The 17,189-nt window shown below is 36.3% G+C and overlaps 1 protein-coding gene across 5 annotated transcripts in view; it reads left to right on the forward strand.

Annotated features, from left to right (window-relative positions):
• Positions 1 to 17,189, forward strand: part of fgd4a (FYVE, RhoGEF and PH domain containing 4a) — a 94,380-nt gene that overhangs the window by 11,817 nt on the left and 65,374 nt on the right. The window contains exons 1-2 of one of the 5 annotated variants that reach the window (XM_059335186.1): positions 13 to 82; positions 193 to 282. The exons of 1 other annotated variant lie outside the window; for it this stretch is intronic. In XM_059335186.1, coding sequence (XP_059191169.1) covers positions 28 to 82; positions 193 to 282 — 145 coding nt within the window. In that variant the 5' untranslated portion in view covers positions 13 to 27. Of the gene's footprint in view, positions 283 to 17,189 lie in introns of all 5 variants that reach the window. 3 more of the 5 variants (XM_059335183.1, XM_059335179.1, XM_059335182.1) reach the window with 3 other exon arrangements.

The following is a 17,189-nucleotide window of genomic DNA, read 5'->3' on the forward strand; positions in this document are numbered from 1 at the left end:
CGTTCTGTCCTCCGGCTCGGACCCAGCATGGACCGCCTGGCCGCCCGTTACCGGCGGTCGCGTCTCAGACACCTCGCCTCGGGTAGGTGATCCTCACAGGCTGGACAACACAGTGAGGACTGTTGTTATCATTGTCTGAATATATGTTAGGAGGAGATCTGGGGTTGGTGTTTTCTCTTTTCAAAATAAAAGACACTGGACTGAGAATGAAACGCCGGCGCAAGTACTGGTTTTGGAGGCGGAAAGGTAAAAACGCAATGATGTGTCTGCTCTGCTGTTATGGTAAGATTTTGAAACATTTAAGATATTAAATGAGGAATTCACTTCATAATAAGTGAAGAAAAGTTTTTTTTCCTGCCCATCCTTTCACAAACATCATCTGTGACTCATCTCTAATTACCATAAAACACTCCTATGTCTTGTTTAATCCTTGCTGCTCTTTTATCCTTGTTTGACTGCCATTTAGATAATCTCTATTTTGTAGCAGCCAGCAGGATCTGTTTTCTAATGTTATCATCTGGCTGCTCTCCCACATAGACCGTTCATTTTCCACTCTGCTGATGTGGTTCTGCTCCCTGTGACCACAAGTGCTACAGCTGCACAAAATAAAAGTAAATTATCTGAAAAGGTGGCTCCCTTCTGCAGCATGCATCTGTAATTGTTTTTGTTGATAAGGTTCTGTTAGCAGTCAGTGGTTTACCAGTTTGGAGAAAAAAAAAGACATTTTTGTTCTCAGATATTGTGAAGTCCATAGCCTTTAACCCTTTATCAGGCAAAGAACTATATTTGGTAACTTCAGGTAATATTTCAAGAAAAAAGTTGCAAATTTACTAGATTAAAGTGGCAAATCTACAAGAAAAAAAGTGGCAGATTTAAGAGATTTAAAGTGGCAAATCTGCGCAAAAAAAGTCCCAGATTCACCACTTTAACCCTTAACAGGACTCATTGAAATACTTGCAAATTCCAAATTTCAACAGGATATTACATACTGCCAGAATGTGTAAAAAAAACATACGAAAATAATATTTTGAGAAAAAAGTTTACGAGATTAAAGTGGCAAATCTACGAGAAAAAAATTGCAGATTAATGAGATTTAAAGTGGTGAATCTGGGAGAAAAAAGTTGCTTTTCCCTACTTTTTTCTCGTAAATCTGCGACTTTTTTTATACAGATTTGCCACTTTAAATCTCTTAAATCTGCAACTTTTTTTCTTGTAGATTTGCCAATTTAATCTAGTAAATTTGCAACTTTTTTCTCAAAATATTACCTGAAGTTACCAAATATAGTTTGCATCAGCATGCATCTGTAATTGTTTTTGTTGATACGGCTCTGTTAGCAGTCAGTGGTTTACCAGTTTGAAAGTTTGCTGAATGTGTTTTTTCCAGTATTACTTGTCAGATACAGTGAACAGCATGTTGCTTCACTGAGTCGCAACATTGGTCTCCATGTGGACCGGCCTGCTGCTCTGTGAGGGAGCATTTAAATCCACCAGCCTGGAAAAAAAAGACATTTTTGTTCTCAGAGGCCTGGGAACCATTCCCCCCCTTTAAGACCCTCTTCTAACCACTCTGCCCTTTTGGCAACGTCACTGATGGCCCATTACCCAACCGTTTGGGTTGTGTGTGTTTATAGACGTGAAAGTGTGTGTATGTGTGTGTGTTTTTGCGACATTGCAACCCCTCAACTGTGCACCTTTCTATGGTGGTGGGTATTGTTGGTGAGCTGGGGTGAGTCACTCTTATTTAATAGCAAAGGAGAGGAAACTCTGTGAGGCATTCGGCTTTCATTCTCATTGGCAGGAAGGAAAAGGCTGGGAACAGCAGCAGGCCGGGTCCTTTCACCACGCTCATTGTTTCAACGTGGGAGAGGGTGTCACAAGCACTTGTAACACAACTTGTCAGTATTAGCACGTATACACTCATATGTCTCAGTTTGCTTTTTTTTCTATTTTTACATAAGCCTTCAAAAGGTACACTGTAATAAATTGCTGGAAGAAAACAGCCAAATTGTGACAGTAACATACTGTTTTCCATTAAAAAGTTATTATACTGTAGAACATCTATTCTCAACCTTGGGGTCGGGACCCCAATTGGGGTCATTGGGGTTATTTTGTGTGTTTTTGGTCATTTTGTGTGTTTTTTTTGGTCATTGTGTGTCTTTTTTTTGATCATTTTGTGGTCAATTTGTGACTTTTTTGGTAATTTTGTTTCTTTTTTTGGTAATTTTGTGTCTTTTTTGGTAATGTGTCTTTTTTGGTCATTTTGTTTCCTTTTTTAGGTCAATTTTTATTTTTTGGGTGATCTGAACTGTGTGTGTGAGATTCTGTTCAGTGAGCGGGGGTCGCGGACAACATGCATGTTAAATTGGGGGTCGCGACTCAAAAAGGTTGAGAACTACTGCTGTAGAAAACAATGCATTCTGGGCAATATTTGTAGGTAGCTTGCCGGTTCCCATAAAATATATAATATATATATATGTCTATGATATTTTCTAAGTCTCTTCTTGTACACATTTTTAATGGCTGTATTTTACTTAAATAACTCTTTTAGTATATGGTATATTAAAATTACTGAGGTTACAGTGAAGACAGCGCTTAATTCGTAGCAATTGGCTTTCAGACAGTAATATGCTCTATTTACAAAAAATGACTGCATTGTTTACTGCAACAATATTGCAACTAGCTTCAGCACTATACTGTGTTTTAGTCTACTGTAAAAATCAATCAAATGCAGGATTTTACTAATTCAGTATGTGGTTTTATCACAGTACCATAGTGTAAAGTATATAACAGTAAGGGAACTTTAAAATTAATCAAGAGCAGCTTCTTTCCCAAGGCCATAATCACCCTAAACTGTAGTATGAACTGATCTTCCCTCTTGTGCAATACCTCCAAACAAGTGCAATATCTCACATGTATATGGACCATATTTATTATTTTTCACTACTGCAATTCAAAGTGTGCACCTTATGTCTGTTTGTATATTATTTGTATATTATTATTATTATTTCTGAGACATTGTCTCTCGCACTGACTTGATGGTGTTTATTAATCTCATTGTACCCAGGTACAGTGACAATAAAAGTGATTCTGATTCTGATTCTGATTCTGAAAATTAACAGTAGAATGCTGGAAACCCTGCTGCCAGGATTTTACTGTTAATGTACAAGACAATTGTTTACAGTGTAGTTACAGCAGCACATAATGACTGAATTTTCATTTTGTGGCCAGCATTGGGTACTACTACTTTCTTTTGCAGTAATGAGCAATAGTAATAAGCAGTAATATGGTGATTTTTTGAAGAAAAAAAAAAAAAAGAATATAATAGTTGAAGCTATACTGGTAATCACTTTAAATGAGCTTATCACAGATATATTGGCATATATTGAATATGTTAGGCTGAGTAATTGATTCCTTATCTGACAAGTTAGGTTTGTGAAAGTTAGAATCTTTGCCCCCAAACATGGATATCTAAAATATCCATATATCCAAACATGGATATCTAAAATATCCATGTTTCTAAAATATCAGTAGACTACCTGTGCATTGATAAATCCATGGCTCTGTCCGTGGTGCTGAAGTGGTGGACAGAATGGGAGGGGGCGTTCCTGGGGCAGTTACGGTCGTGGGTGAACAAAACTAACCAGGTCCATCTTCCCTGTTAAAAATGAACAAATTGGTTACTGTATATCCGTATGTTACAGCATATAGTATATATCAGCGGATTAATAACAGGTAGTTAGTTGAAACAGTGTCACCATTTCATAGTTTGTCCAGCAGAGAGCACTGACAAGTTTATATTTAGACTGCAAAATGTCCAGTTTAGTACATATTTTGATCAGCATTCTTAAAAAAACTAAATTTAAGGGTGCTTTATCAACTATATGTGTCTATATATATATGTATATATTAGGGATGGAACGGTTCATGAAAACCGTCAGAATTGTTCGGTTCGACTGTCTCGGTTCAATTTGCGTGTGTTGCGTTCGGTTCATGCGCTGCTCATTTTTCTCATGAGGGGCGAAGCGTGTACACTCCAGAGCAAAAGGTGGCGCTACTGCGCCTAAAGCCAACCACCAGTAGTAAACAACAACAACAAGCGAAGCAGTGTAGCCGGGTGTAGCAGATAGAAAAAGTAGTGGGTCAGTTGTTGTGGAGAAATGTGTGGGTATGGTGAGTAGGAAAGAGCCAGAGTTAGAAGATGCGCCAGCAGCACTCTATAGCTCTGCTGTATGGGACCACTTTGCATTTAGAGTGACCTACGATGGCGGCGGTAAGAAAGTTGACAAAAGTGCGACAGTGTGCAAGCATTGTGCAACACGTGTTGTTTACGCTAACGGCAACACTATTCCGTTCTATTATTAAAGCACTGGAGCCACGATATAAAACCCCCTCCCGCAAACACTTCAGCAACACGGTAATTACCGCACTTTATGAAGAGACCCGACAAGGAATTGTTAAAGAGTTGTCTGACACAGCCTCTGTAGCGCTAACTACTGATGGATGGACCTCTAGGGCTACTGAAAGTTTCCTGACTGTGACTACATTACCTCAGAATGGCAGATGAAAGGCTCCGTTTTACAGACACGCCCCCTTTATGAGAGCCATACTAGCGAGCATCTCTCTGAAGCACTGACAGAATGGAAGTTGCAGTGCAGTATGTGTTAGTTTGATTTAAGCTACATTTTATATTGATGATTGTTTACTGGATGATTTATTTTGTTATTTTAGATAGCACAGTGACATTTAAGTTTGATAAGAAATCCAGCCTTAATTATTTGATTTGTATTTCAAGCACTGCACTTTTAAGTTCAAGAGGAAAAAACTAAGTTTTCCATGAAGTACTGATAATCAGGCAATTGATACATGTCAACATTATTTTTGAGTTAATTTCAAACAAAAGGACCTCAGTCAAGTGTTGATAGAGCCTATGCTTCTTTGTTAAAGATATCTCTGTTTGCCAAGTAAATGAAGCACATGTTGGAACTAGCAATGTCTCTTCTCTCACAATGATGTATCAAATGTTAGACTGCTTCATTCTTTCAGTTTTAACATGACTATACAAGACACAATTGATTTTCCTAACAATCAACGTATACTGAACCGAACTGAAAACCGTTACCATAAAACCGTGAACTGAACCGAACCGTGGATTTTGTGAACCGTTCCACCCCTAATATATATATATATATAGTACAGGCCAAAAGTTTGGACACACACCTTTGTCTGTTGAATGCGTTTTCTTTATTTTCATGACTATTTACATTGTAGATTCTCACTGAAGGCATCAAAACTATGAATGAACACATATGGAATTATGTACTTAACAAAAAAGTGTGAAATAACTGAAAACATGTCTTGTATTTTAGATTCCTCAAAGTAATCACCCTTTGCTTACTAGAATATAAGACATGTTTTCAGTTATTTCACACTTTTTTGTTAAGTACATAATTCCACATGTGTTCATTAATAGTTTTGATGAATTTACAATGTAAATAGTCATGAAAATAAAGGAAACACATTGAATGAGAAGGTGTGTCCAAACTTTTGGCCTGTACTGTATATATATATATATATATATATATATATATATAAAATTTCCAACTCCCCACAGCTCAACAACCAGCGATCGATGAGGTACTCATGCTGGTGTACCAAATTCTGATTGGGTCAAAAAATACTCTTTTTCCCCAAGATGTGAAAATATGCTGGGAAAATATGAACTTTTTTCTCCCAGATTCACCACTTTAACCCTTAATAAGGCACTCATTGAAATACTTGCAAATTCCAAATTTCAACCCTAGAGAATATTGGAGGATATTACATACTGCCAGAATGTGTAAAAAAAAAAAAAAACATACGAAAATAATATTTTGAGAAAAAAATTTACAAGATTAAAGTGGCAAATCTACGAGAAAAAAAGTCGCAGATTTATGAGATGTAAAGAAAGAAAAAAGTTGCTTTTCCCTACTTTTTTCTCGTAAATCTGCGACTTTTTTCATACAGATTTGCCACTTTAATCTAGTAAATTTGCATTTTTTTCTCAAAATATTACCTGAAGTTACTAAATATAGTTCTTTGCCTGATAAAGGGTTAAAGGCTTGACTGGTTTTTCTCAGCATGGTTACTTATTAATTATCCCATGTGACTTCCTTGTATTTGCTCTCCAGCTCTAAAAGGAGCTCAAGCTTGAGCCCTTTAACAGCACAGTGTGTTCTAACTAGATAGGACCGGTGGAGTGTGGAGGCAAAACTAGAAAGTCTGGTAGTCAGGTGAAGTTAATGATGATGAGCTAAATTTAGTCCTCTTGTTTGTTTCCCCTTGCTGAGTCTCGCTGTGTGGTTGTCAGCCTCTTTTACAGTATCTGCCTCCAGGAAGACAGTGTTTTTCTTCCATCATATTTTATTCTCTTACTATTTTCTCTTTCTTTCCCTCAAGCCTCTCTATCTCTCTTTCTCTCTCTACATTGATCAGCATTCCTCCCGGCATGCCTGAGTCCTGACATCATGCTCAGGTTGTTTCACTGACAGCTGACAAGAGATGTGTGCTCACCTTGAGAAATGTGTTTGTCACTAACATACACTTAAGACTCACACTCATGCATTTATTTATATTCTCTAGCAAACAGGCGAACACCTACATTATGCTGCTTGGATGAATGCCTGCAGAGAGTGAACAGTGTATCAATATGGTGAACCTGTGAGCAAACACCACAGATCATAAATTTTCTAAAGAGCTGAGGGAGGAAGTACCTTTATTTCTCAGGTATTTAATTCACTTTATCAGGTATTTAATTCACTAAACAATATCATGTAATGTAATTAAAATAAAGGAGAATTTGCTTTTAGTATGAAAATTTTCAGGAAATTTTGGAGGAAGTTAAGTTTCGATATTTTGAGAATTTTAAACTTTTTGCATGATGTCATTTTTTTTATTTAATTTATTTTTATTTGATAGGGACAATGCAGTTAGCATAGATATAGGGCATGCATCTGATGTGCTGCATACAGAGATATAGCTTCAGCTAATTTTCAACTCCTGTCCCTAGTTGGGCTTTTACAACCAAATACAAAATCACAATACTATAAAAATCCAATATACAATTACCCCATCTACAAAATAGAAAAAAAATTACAAACAGTTACAATATACATTGACACTGAGAAAAAAATATATATAAATATAGCTTAGAGTTTAAAATCATCATAAATCTATACAACAATAAGGAGAAAAGAAAGAAATAAGAGAGAAAAGGAAGAAAGAAAAAAAAAAACATCTTACATACCAATCCAAGGTAACTACTCAAACAAATATATACAATAATAATACAAAGGATAAAAAGAAAAACATTACAACCCAATCCAAAATAACTACTTATATAGACTATAAGACTTTAAGAATGGGTACAGCTCTGGTTTGCTTTAAGCCAACACTTAGTGTTTTTTGTGAATGTTTCAAGATTAGTTATTGATTTTATTTTTTAAAAACATACCATTACATTACAGCTTTGGCTGACGCTTTTGTCCAAAGTGACTTACAATAACTGCATTCAACCTGATGGTACTAGCCTTAGACCACAGGAATCAAGTAAGTACATAACTTTTGAGAGCCAACTGTAATCACTACAGGAGTGCTGTCGGCATCCCATTTAATGGGAATCAACCGTACATCTGCATGTACAGCCAGTCTCCCCTCATCATGTGCAGCCCACACTACAGTACTGTCTGAAACAAGGGACTATATGATTTCCTACAAGTTGTGACTATATTACTGAAGTGAATCTTATATATTTTTTTATATTTCAGGGAACCAGCAGATAGTTTCCCAAAGCAAAGAACACAATTTATAACATGTTAGCACCATTTGCTAGTTTTTGCTAGCTAACCATGTGGGATGTAGCTTGTTTGAGCTAATTTTGCTAATTGAGAGGTTTTAATTAATCTTTTTCCATTCATTTTTTGTTGTTAAACATTTCTTTTATGAACGTGTTGTTTGGTTTTGCACAGAATTACTATATAATACTGTTCCCATTGGTTACCTTGCTAACCACATGGCACATTTCACACTGTATGTTTGACAAATGATTGGATTTATTTGGCAAATGAACTGATTACACATATAACATGATATAAATGAACTGATTATACATATAACATGATATAAATGAACTGATTATACATATAACATGATATAAATGAACTGATTATACATATAACATGATATAAATGAACTGATTATATATATAAGATGATATACGTCCAGAGCAGATTACCCCTATTTTAGCATTTTAGTCCTGTCATTTTCCATTATTACCATGAAAAGTTTCCACTTTTAAATATTCCCACAATTGTGCAACCCAATCCACATATCAGGAGCAAAATGAAAAGAGAGTGGCTTGTTACAGCCACAGTCACTATTCATTTGTCACATATAATTTTGGGTCAATATTGGTCTTGTTTTTAAATGTGATTCTGCAAATAGCCTTCCCCACAGCGATCATTGTTTAGCAACCAACTGTATTAAGCCTTTAACATTGTGAAAGCCAATGTCAGCACAGTACAAATGAATTCTTGCTGAAATGAAATCTAAGCCTCCCATGTTGCCTGTTATCAGTCAGAGCAGAGCACTCGATCAGCCCGCTCTGCTGAAATGTGATTGCCCTGTTAGAGAGTTAAATGAAGTAAAGGGGAACGTAGTCAATCCTGTTAGCCTGGACATGATTCATAAAGCCTGCACAGAATATTTATTCAAGCAGGCAGAGTAGCAACCTTTCTACTAGGTACATGCCAAGACCATACAGCTTCACATAGCACTTACAGTATTTTAACTGCAAAAAAGCCAACTTGTATTTTTTTGGCTTAAAACAGTGATTTAAGTTGGTAAAACTTGGAAATATAAATTATTGATATTTAGGGCAATAATGTAAGTTAGCACAACAAAGGAAGCCAGTTGTCTGCTCAAAAACAAGTTGGTGAGTTGTTGTTACTTATATCTTTAAGTTGGGGTTCACAACAAGGGACAATAGTTCTGATAACTCTTATTTCTGAAATTCGGTCATTAGCTAAAGCTGGCGGCTAACTGATGTTAGCGGCTAACTGATGCTAGCGGCTAACTGATGCTAGCGGCGCTGCTTGTTACAGCTACAAGACTAGCCATTAGCGTATCAATGCTAACTCAAAATTGTGGTCGCAACGTTAGCTGACATTTAACAGCAGCGTTACAATCGTGCCAGAGAAATTCAGAGTTGAGCAAACTCAAAAACAAAACTTAAAATATTTAGTTTAATTGTCCAACATAAAATTTTATCGAAGTTTGTTGCCTTGAAATTGTGAGTTCACCCAACTTTTCTTTTTTTGCAGTGTACACTCAGAACTGCAGAAGGTGAATCAATAATGGATGGTAATTGTCACAATCTACATGATTGCAATGGCACTTCACTTGATAAATTCCGCCTCTAACAATGACGGCAAAAACGATATTAAAGCAAACATTTCACGTTTCTATAATTGTAATATGTGAACTGTGCACTCATCCACACACCCATTGTCTCTGATGCACTCTCAAACATGGAAAAAATGAAGTGCTTATCCCTCTCAGTGATCGCTCTCAACTCTTATTGTTAATTCTGGATGGATTAAAGTGGGATTTATTCTGTGTGTTTACTGCGAGGAGAGATGAGAAAGATCAGCTGCATAATGAAAGCAACTGTGCCGAGATGGTGAACTAATTATTTAATCAATTTGGTGTCTAGATATTTGGTTTCTACGGTTATTATCCATCTCGCAGCGCAGCTCAGAACATGTCTGCACAGTCTGGATTGATTTTGGCAGGTTGCAGATTGACAGCAGGGATGGCATGATGTGTGTGTGTGTGTTTGTGTGTGTGTGTGTGTGTGTGTTTGCCAGGCTGATTATGGGAACCAATCCAAGGTGGGTTGTTCCTGTGATGCAGGGTCAGAGTCCGACCCGTTGCATGCTCTGACCTCACGACAGATGTGTCCTGCTGCTGTAGAGATGGAGATTTAGCCTCTGTACCTCGTTTGCTGTGTCGTTGTACCTTTTGTTCTTGTGTGTGTGTGTGTGTGTCTCTATACACACATGCAGACAATACCCATCATTCATCATTGACCTTCATAATGTGCGTGGTGCGCCGGGAGGAGGAGGGGAGTCAATGAAAACAGCAAGGGCTCAAACACTGTGTGCATGACTAATGTGTATTGGTGAACGTGCACATGTGCATGCATTTTAAGTGACGTGGTTGTAATTAATGATGTGTGTGTGTGGGAGGCCCATGGAAGAAAAGAAAGAGATGGGTGGTGGAGGGAGAGATGGACTAACAAGGTGGTAGGTGGATGTGGTGGAGAGGAAACACCAGCTGCAGTGGTGAGAAGGTAGAGGAAAGTGTGAGGTGGGCAGTGTGTGTGTGTGTGTGTGTGTGTGTCTGTGGTGAGTGGGAGGAAGGTAGTGAGGCATAAAGAAAAAATATATGCACATATATTATGTTGTTTCACGCCTGAAAGTGGACTTACAAAGAATGAACAGTCATTTGCAAATACACAGAGACAAGGTTTAAAAGCCAACTGAATCATTCAAACTGGAATTCTTTAAGCACAAAAATTAACTGTACATGTACAGTTGAAACCAGAAGTTCACATACACTCTATAAAAAGACACATATGCTTTTTTTTCTCTCACTGTCTGACATGAAATCAGACAATCACTTTTCCTGTTTTAGGTCCGTTAGGATTACCAATATTATTTCTATTTGCTAAATGCCAGAATAATGAGAGAAGGATTTTTTTAGACAATTTTTTATTACTTTCTTCAGAGTCAGAAGTTTACATACACTAACATTATTATGCCTTGAAACAATTTGGGAAAGCCCAGATGATGCTGTCATGTCTTTGGAAGCTTCTGATAGGTTCATTGACAACATTAGAGTTAATTAGAGACACACCTGTGGATGTATTTTAAAGCACACCTGAAACACACTGCTTCTTTGTGTGACATCATGGGAAAGTCAAAAGAAATCAGCCCCATGGTGTTTATACTTGGGTATAATTATTTGAACAGATGAATGTGGAACCTTCAGGCATCTTGAAATATCACCCAAGGATGAACCAGACTTGTGCAAGTCCACAATTCTCTTCCTGATATCTTGTTTGATTTCTTTTGACTTTCCCAAGAAATAAAAAATTGTCTAAAAAAAATCCTTCTCTCATTATTCTGGTATTTAGCAAATAGAAATAATTTTGGTAATCCTAACGGACCTAAAACAGGAAAAGTGATTGTCTGATTTCATGTCAGACAGTCAGAAAAAAAGCATATGTGTCTTTTTATATAGTGTATGTAAACTTCTGGTTCCAACTGTATGTGTTTCTTTTCATTAAATCTCTACTGGATGGCAGCAGGATTTGGAAAAACTTGTCCATGCGTTTATCTTCAGCAGACTTGACTTTAGGTCTCCCTAAAAAGTCGATCAGACAGCTGCAGCTCATTCAGAACGCTGCTGCTGCTCAAGCAGTGTGTATTTGTGAGTTAGTGTCTGTTTCTGCATACATTTGTGTGCGTGCACACACTGTGAGTGAACCTAATGTAAATTAAATCTATGGATTTGTGGGCTGTCTGCATGCAAGTGTACCTACACCAGTCTATGACCTGCACGCATCATACTCTGAGGACCACGCCCACAAACTTTCGCTCTCCACTTTTTATTGAGAGAAGGCGCCTCTTTAACAATTTCACCCTTAGCAAAAAAGCAGAAAAATGGTATTTTCCATCAAATTTCCATGGGAAGTTAAGCTGGGGAATTTTGGAAATATTCTAAATCGAAAACATGACATTTCAACAGATTTATTTTATTTAAGTTTTAATTATTTTATTGAAAAATCAATTTTAAGAAGTGGAAGAAGTGATGCCGGCTTCCAGAATTCCACGTTGAGAAAACAAAAAACAAAAACAATTTTTTTAATTTAATTTAGAAAAAAAATGAAATGTAACAATGCTTTGTTTGTTGTACTAATGAGATCTCATTTTCAGCGTGTGACCTAAAAAATACAGTGTAACTTGATTACATGTTGGTTATCATAAGTAAATAATTACATTAAAAACACCTTAACCTTCTCAGGGATATTTTACAGATACTACAAGCCAAAGTGGCTTAATGTATTAGTCCATAACAGTGTTACAGGTAAAAGAGCCACTCAAAAATGATTAATTAAGACTTGAGTGAGGGAGAGGGGAAAATATAAATCCTGGATTAAATAACTGCAGTTATGTACCTCAAGCTTGATCCCACAATGAGAGTGACTTATTTTACATGATTTATTGGACTGTTCTCGTTTAATGCGCTCCTGCTAATTAGCTGGAGGGCGATCTGACTAAATTATTTCAGAAATTCGAAAGGATTACAGTACAAATAGGTTTAATCCATATGAAGAACGTGCACACTGCCCAGAACATTTCTAATTAAAGACAACATTTTGTCTGATAAGAGCAGATTTTTAGCAAATCTCCTCACATCCTGATAGACAATGTGAGATTTGTCAGAGGTCACACTGCAAAAAAAGAAAAGTTGGGTGAACTCAAAGTTTCAAGGCAACAAACTTTGATAAAATTTTAAGTTGGACAATTAAACTAAATATTTTAAGTTTTGTTTTTGAGTTTGCTCAACTCTGAATTCAGATTTTTGTCAAATTTATAATTTTACATTATAATAACTTTTAATCCTTACTTCTGCTAACTTCTTCAGTGTGCTGAATTGGCACGATTGTAACGCCGCTATGAAATGTCAGCTAATGTTGCGACCACAATTTTGAGTTAGCATTGATACGCAAATGGCTACTCTTGTAGCTGTAACAAGCAGCGCCGCTAGCATCAGTTAACCGCTAGCATCAGTTAGCCGCTAGCATCAGTTAGCCGCTAGCATCAGTTAGCCGCTAGCATCAGTTAGCCACTAGCTTTCGTTAACAGAACAGTTAACAGAGCTATTGTCCCTTGTTTTGAACCCCAACTTAAAGATATAAGTAACAACAACTCACAAACTTGTTTTTGAGCAGACAACTGGCTTCCTTTGTTGTGCTAACTTACATTATTGCCCTAAATGTCAATCATTTATATTTCCAAGTTTTTCCAACTTAAATCACTGTTTTAGGCCAAATAATACAAGTTGGCTGTTTTGCAGTGCAGAGTGTCCCAAACAATTAAATGATCGTAAATTATAGAGAAAAATGTATAAATGTACTCTGTATACTATCAGCAACCTATCAAGTCTGAGTGAGACCATATAAGGCTTGAATGTGAGTTCAGGCCACAGATAAGTGAGATAAACATTTCCTCTCTGCTACCAGTACGTCCACTCTGTCAGAAGTATGAGGATGTCTGCACGCTGCAGCATGTGAGCGCTTCAGGGTCACCCAAGTGTGAAGAGGAGAGTTTAAGTCTGGCAGAAATGAGGTGCACAACACGTCTAACATGATGTGTTTCATTACTTTTGAATTTCAACAAAAGGAGTTTAAATGAGGCAGGATCTTTGCATGTGTGTGTGGAGAGATACAGAAGAGATTCTTCAAGCTGATGTTCACAGTGTGTGACAGCAGATTGATCTGTGGTGGCGAGAAAGGGTTTATCTGCCACCATGCAGCGTGTGCTTGATTAAGCAGTGTGTATTTGTGAGTCTGTTTCTGCATACATTGTGTGTGTGTGCCCACTGTGCATGACCCTAATGTAAATTAAATCTATGGATTTGTCTCCATGCATGACGGTAATACCTGTGTAAATATCAAATTGCATTCTGTGTAGAGAATACTTAAACAGGTCCATTACTCTCTTATCTGAAAACCAATACTTCTGTTAAGTGTCACCATGGAAACAATAGGCTGTCCTGCAGGTAATAATCAGTGAGTGTGTTGGCTCATAGCTGATTAGTTGACATAATATTCAATTGTTCACCGCAACCCAGACGCCAGTCATTCTTCTTAAAGTGATTTCCTGACAAAATAGGTTAGTTTCCACTGGCTACATAAAAACAAGTCACACAGAAGTGATTCTATCATTGTAGAATATTTCTGTGCATAGTATGGATTATTTTTTTGAGTTAATAGCAATAACCCCCCCACCGCTACCCTAAATGACCCAAATTAGTCTTTTTCTGTCACATTTGCTCTCAGCTCCTGCTGTGCAACAGTCTTATTAATATTACACAAATCCTGCAACTTCTTAACATAATTAGTACCAATTAGGCTTTAAGCTGACAGGGACATGACATGAGGATAAATATGACACTGAGTTTGTTTTAATGTCCTGACTTGTCACATTTGGACACCAACTGCAGGGCTTAATTAGGTATAGAATGACTGTGTCTAGCCTTAGATGCAAACAACATCACAGTATGAGATTCTTAGATTTCCTCCCATTTTAAGTGTAGGTTGGCTAACCCACTGCCCTCTTAAACTTTCCTCTATGGAGTTAAAGTCAGCAAGTGGAGCTGTGCACAAAGTTCACAGTTTAGATTTGGTTTTGTTTGACTACAGCAGAGAAAACAAAAGAAAAGTATTAACATTGGATCTGGTATGAAACTACACTGTAAAACCTGACAAGTTAGTTCAACTTAAACTGTTAAAGGAAACCGATTGCCTTGAACAATTTAAGTTTAGTAACTTAAATAAATCAAGTAAACACTTTTATTTTATGTAAGTAAAGATAACTCGTGTATGTATTATGAGTTAGCAGTACTGTGTTCGTTAATACCACAATGTGAACTGGCAGGGTCATTATCGTTTTGGTAAACGGGTTTCTCAAATCTAAACGAGAGATAGCACCTATTAAAAGCTAGTACAGTGTTAGAGACATACAAGAAAAGTAATTTAAGTGAAAATGTGCTTGATAAGCGTATATTGATTCATGTGCCAATGTTCTGTGAATAACTTTAAATCTTAACACTGTCATAATTCAAATTATGTCACAGTAATTATTAGTTTTAATTGGGCATTGCATAATCAACAGAAATAGCATAACAGACATACCCATAAAAACTAATTACAGAATGTTATATATATATAAATGATATAGCTACACTTAAGTTAAATAAGTCACTTTAACACTGGAATAAAAAACTTAAAATTTAAAATAACTTGAACTTAAAATTTCCATATTTTAGCAGCACTCAAAACAAAAGAGTTATTACATCAGTTATTCATTTCTAAGTTCAGTTAATAGATTTAAGTTATGTCTACTTAACTCTTTTAGTAAGATGTTAGTTTTTACAGTATCACCATTTCATCATACATTCATGCACATTGCTTGTTGTTTGGCCCAGTATAAAGCCACATGAAGGATGTAGCCTACTTCTACTAATAGAAACGCTTGGGTGATGCTGTTGAAAATGAGTTTGTGTGAGTGATGTAGATATCCAGAGACATTACATAACCCAACTTAGGTTGATACACAATTTTCATCTGATTAAGTACTCTTTATCCAACGTTGCAAATGTTTGGGGAACAATATAATCTTAAACAGCGATTAAATTCCAGAAATATCATGTATCTGATACTCTACACACGAGTACCACTGTACCAACTGAGCAACACATCTTTTATCAAGTCTCAATATCATGTTATAATAACATCAGCCCCATACAGGCAGGCTTTTTTCTTTGACTAACAGAACCTAAATGAAAACAAATACACTGCAAAAAACCAGCTTGTATTTTTTGGCCTACAACAGTGATTTAATATGGTAAAACTTGGAAATATAAATTACTGACATTTAGGGCAATAATGTAAGTTAGCACAACAAAGGAAGCCAGTTGTCTGCTCAAAAACAAGTTGGTGAGTTGTTGTTACTTATATCTTTAAGTTGGGGTTCACAACAAGGGACAATAGTTCTGCTAACTCTTATTTCTTTGTTGTGAAATTCGGTCATTAGCGAAAGCTAGCGGCTAACTGATGCTAGCGGCTAACTGATGCTAGCTGCACTGCTTGTTACAGCTACAAGAGTAGCCATTAGCGTATCAATGCTAACTCAAAATTTTGGTCACAACATTAGCTGACATTTAATAGCGGCGTTATAATCGTGCCAGAGAAATTCAGAGTTGAGGAAACTCAAAAACAAAACTTAAAATATTTTGTTTAATTGTCCAACTTAAAATTTTATCGAAGTTTGTTGCCTTGAAATTGTGAGTTCACCCAAATTTTCTTTTTTTGTAGTGTACTATAGATATTCTCTCATTTCATCAGCACTGTGTTCAGACTGACAGATAGTAAAGTAGTTGTGTTGATGCTGAAAACCTGTGCAGGCCTACTTTTTTCCCCCACAAAGAATATGGATCAGGAATCCGTAAGGGGATCAATAAAGGATCAGGCCGATAACCAGAATCGATGATGGGATTAGTATCAATAAAATTTTATCAATTGCTATCCCTAATTAACTGTGTGGACAGTAAATCTTTATCTAGTAGTTCACTACAGTTATTTGATTCCTTTGTCAATTGGTGATGTAAGGGATTATGATTTATACACTTACTAAGTCCAGGAAAGCCTCTGTCAAAAGAGAAAAAGATGTGCGCACTGGTTAGGGCTGGGCTATATGGACCAAAAGCCATATCCCAATATATTTAGGCTGAATATCGATATATGATATATATCCCGTTTTTTTTATCGCAAAGTGAGAGCAAATGTTCAGTCAAAGTCAAAGCCAAATATGACATGTCACAAGTAGTTTTATTGAAACCGTTTATTTAAGTGAACATAAATACTGTATAATAACAGGAGTACCTTTATTTTTTAAATCAAAGCTTCTTAAAGTGCATATTTAAATAAAAAAATATATTAAATAGCAATAGCCTATGAAATAAAATAGGCCAATCTTTTTCTGAAATAAATATATTTGAGAAAAGAATAACGAACATTACAAAAGAACTAAATATGACATACCATACATGTCTGTGCTTACCATGAAAAAACACAAAAACTGTTTGTTGTTATGAGTTAGGGCTGGGCGATTTTACGTAATACTTAACCAAATACAAAAAAATGTACTCTTGACTCTTGATTATGAGCAAATAATAAAAATAACCATTTAGGGATTTCGGGGGCATATTTTAATAACATTTTGTAAAGGAGAATAAAGGTTGTATGTTTTATTTAAGACATCTTATTTTGACAGTCTTCTTGTAAGTTCTGTGGTGGATTCTGT

The sequence above is a fragment of the Centropristis striata genome, chromosome 6 (genome assembly GCF_030273125.1).
Source record: "Centropristis striata isolate RG_2023a ecotype Rhode Island chromosome 6, C.striata_1.0, whole genome shotgun sequence".
Lineage (NCBI taxonomy): Eukaryota > Metazoa > Chordata > Actinopteri > Perciformes > Serranidae > Centropristis > Centropristis striata.